Genomic DNA, 2,030 nt, shown 5'->3' with positions numbered 1-2,030 from the left:
TATTGGGAAAAGTTCCTTTACTGAAAGAGTGGTGAAGCATTGGCACAGGCTGCCCAGGGCAGTGGTGGAGTCACCATCCCTGGAGATTCTCAAAAAACGTGTAGATGTGGTGCTGAGGGACATGGTTTGGTGGTCAAGGCAGTGCTGGGTTGACAGTTGGACGCGATGGTTTTAAAAGTCTTTTCCAACCAAAACAATTCTACAGTTCTGTGATTCTAAGGTCTGGCTCTGGCACTTACCGATGTATGAACATCCAAATTCTGCACCTGCTGCTCGAATTTATCCATCACCGCAGACACCTTCTGCAGGTCCATGGAGCTCAGAGCCTTGTCCAAGGCCTTGGTCACCTGGGCCATATTTTTCGTCACCTGCAAGAGGAGACGGCATCGTGGATGCTCCCCGAAAGTGGGACAACATCACTGCTGAGAGTAAAACTCAGGCCAGCGAGCACGAAGCTGTTGCTTCCGATGCTCGTGGCAGCGCTACGAGGCAGGAGGGGCTCCGTGTGCTCCCCAGGGACCGCAGCGAGCTCAGGTTCAGCCCAGCTGCAGGGGCCTCCGGCAGCGCTGCCAGATGGCCGGGTCTCAGCCCACCGCCCTCATACGCACCAGGAGGGAAGAGGCTCCAGGCATGAGCCTCTTTCTCTGTGCAGTCACAGGATAAGGATTTTCCTCATGCCCGCAACAAAGCAGCCCCGCCACAAGGCCTCTTCAGAAGCTGAATTTGCCTCAGAGGGTCTGAGCTAACCAGGGGGCTCGGCAGGATGTTTCCTGGGGACTGGGAAGCCCGAAGTGGTTCGGGGCAGCGTGAGGACAAGATCCCAGGTTCACTCTCTGCAGGGCACAGACCCATCCGGACACCCCATGCTCAGGCAGAGGCTCTTACCCCCTTCATCGTCACAGCCGTCTGGACCTTGGAGGCCACCGCGTCCACCCGGGAGGACATGCGGAGCCAGTTGAGCCCCTCGTTCTTCTTGCGGATAGCGTTCTCTGCGTACACGCGAGCACACTCCACATTCTTCTGCTGCAGGGCCTGGAAAGGCAAAGGGGCAGCTGCTCGCACAGGTCTGGAGAAGAGGAGGCTGAGAGGAGACCTTATTGCCCTCTACAACTACCTAAAAGGAGGCTGTAGTGAGGCTGGTGCTGGTCTCTTCTCTCTAATTCCTAATGACAGGACAAGGGGAAATGGCCTCAAGTTGCGTCAGGGTAAGTTTAGGTTGGATATTCGGAGGAAGTTCTTTCCTGAACGAGTGGTGAGGCACTGGAACAGGCTGCCCAGGGAGGTGGTGGAGTCACCAACCCTGGAGGTGTTTAAAAAAAAAGTAGATCTGGCACTTGAGGCTGTGGTGTAGTGGTTGGGTGTGCTGGGATGAAGGTTGGACTGGATGATCTTCAGAGGTCCCTTCCAACCCCTGACATTCTGTGATTCTGTGATCCGTGCAAACGAGCGTGCTCTGATCCTGCCCAACAGGTTTCCAGCAGGAAACAGCTCTCCCGTGAGCCCTGAACGAGAATTACGTCCCTCGAAGGGATGGGCCACACCAGCCCGGCGGGGTTGAGAGCTGAGGGGCGGATTTAAAACCATCCTGAAGGTTTCTGAAGGAACCTGCCCCTTTCTCCAAGCCCTTCACAAAACGCAGCAGGAGGCAGGATCTGCTCCCACCCACCTTTTTGACTTTGGCTTGCTCGGCCTTGGAGTCTTTCTCGGCTTTTTTGGCGAGTTTCTCCAGCTGCTTCGCCGTAAACTGTGGAGAAAGAAATGGGTCAGGGTTAGGGTACCCTGGAGCTCCAGCGCCTCCTCCACCCCCGCCGGGGGGGGTGGGCGGGGGAGATGGCCCCCCGCCGAGGAGAAGTCAGCTCCCAGAGCACATCGGTAAACCGGGAAATCCGTTTCATCCCCGTTTCCACGGAAAGCATCGGGAATAGCAGTCCCTGGCGGACAAACCCAGCTAATGGGCTCCCTATTTCTGCAGCCCCCTGAGCCTCCCGGATGTCCGGGACCTCTTCCCTGCAGCGGGAGAAGCCTCGAAT

The 2,030-nt window shown here is 56.8% G+C and overlaps 1 protein-coding gene across 1 annotated transcript in view; it reads right to left on the bottom strand.

Annotated features, from left to right (window-relative positions):
* CHMP1A (charged multivesicular body protein 1A) overlaps positions 1 to 1,779 on the bottom strand; it is a gene marked incomplete at both ends in the record, with an annotated part of 2,459 nt that extends 680 nt beyond the window's left edge. Inside the window, 3 exons of the mRNA XM_009868048.1 lie at positions 240 to 368; positions 886 to 1,032; positions 1,667 to 1,779. Coding sequence (XP_009866350.1) covers positions 240 to 368; positions 886 to 1,032; positions 1,667 to 1,779 — 389 coding nt within the window. The remainder of the gene's footprint in view (positions 1 to 239; positions 369 to 885; positions 1,033 to 1,666) is intronic.
* Positions 1,780 to 2,030: the final 251 nt, after the last annotated feature.

The sequence above is a fragment of the Apaloderma vittatum genome, unplaced genomic scaffold (genome assembly GCF_000703405.1).
Source record: "Apaloderma vittatum isolate BGI_N311 unplaced genomic scaffold, ASM70340v1 scaffold28514, whole genome shotgun sequence".
Taxonomy (NCBI): Eukaryota; Metazoa; Chordata; class Aves; order Trogoniformes; family Trogonidae; genus Apaloderma; species Apaloderma vittatum.
This window is presented reverse-complemented; position numbering and strand designations above follow the sequence as displayed.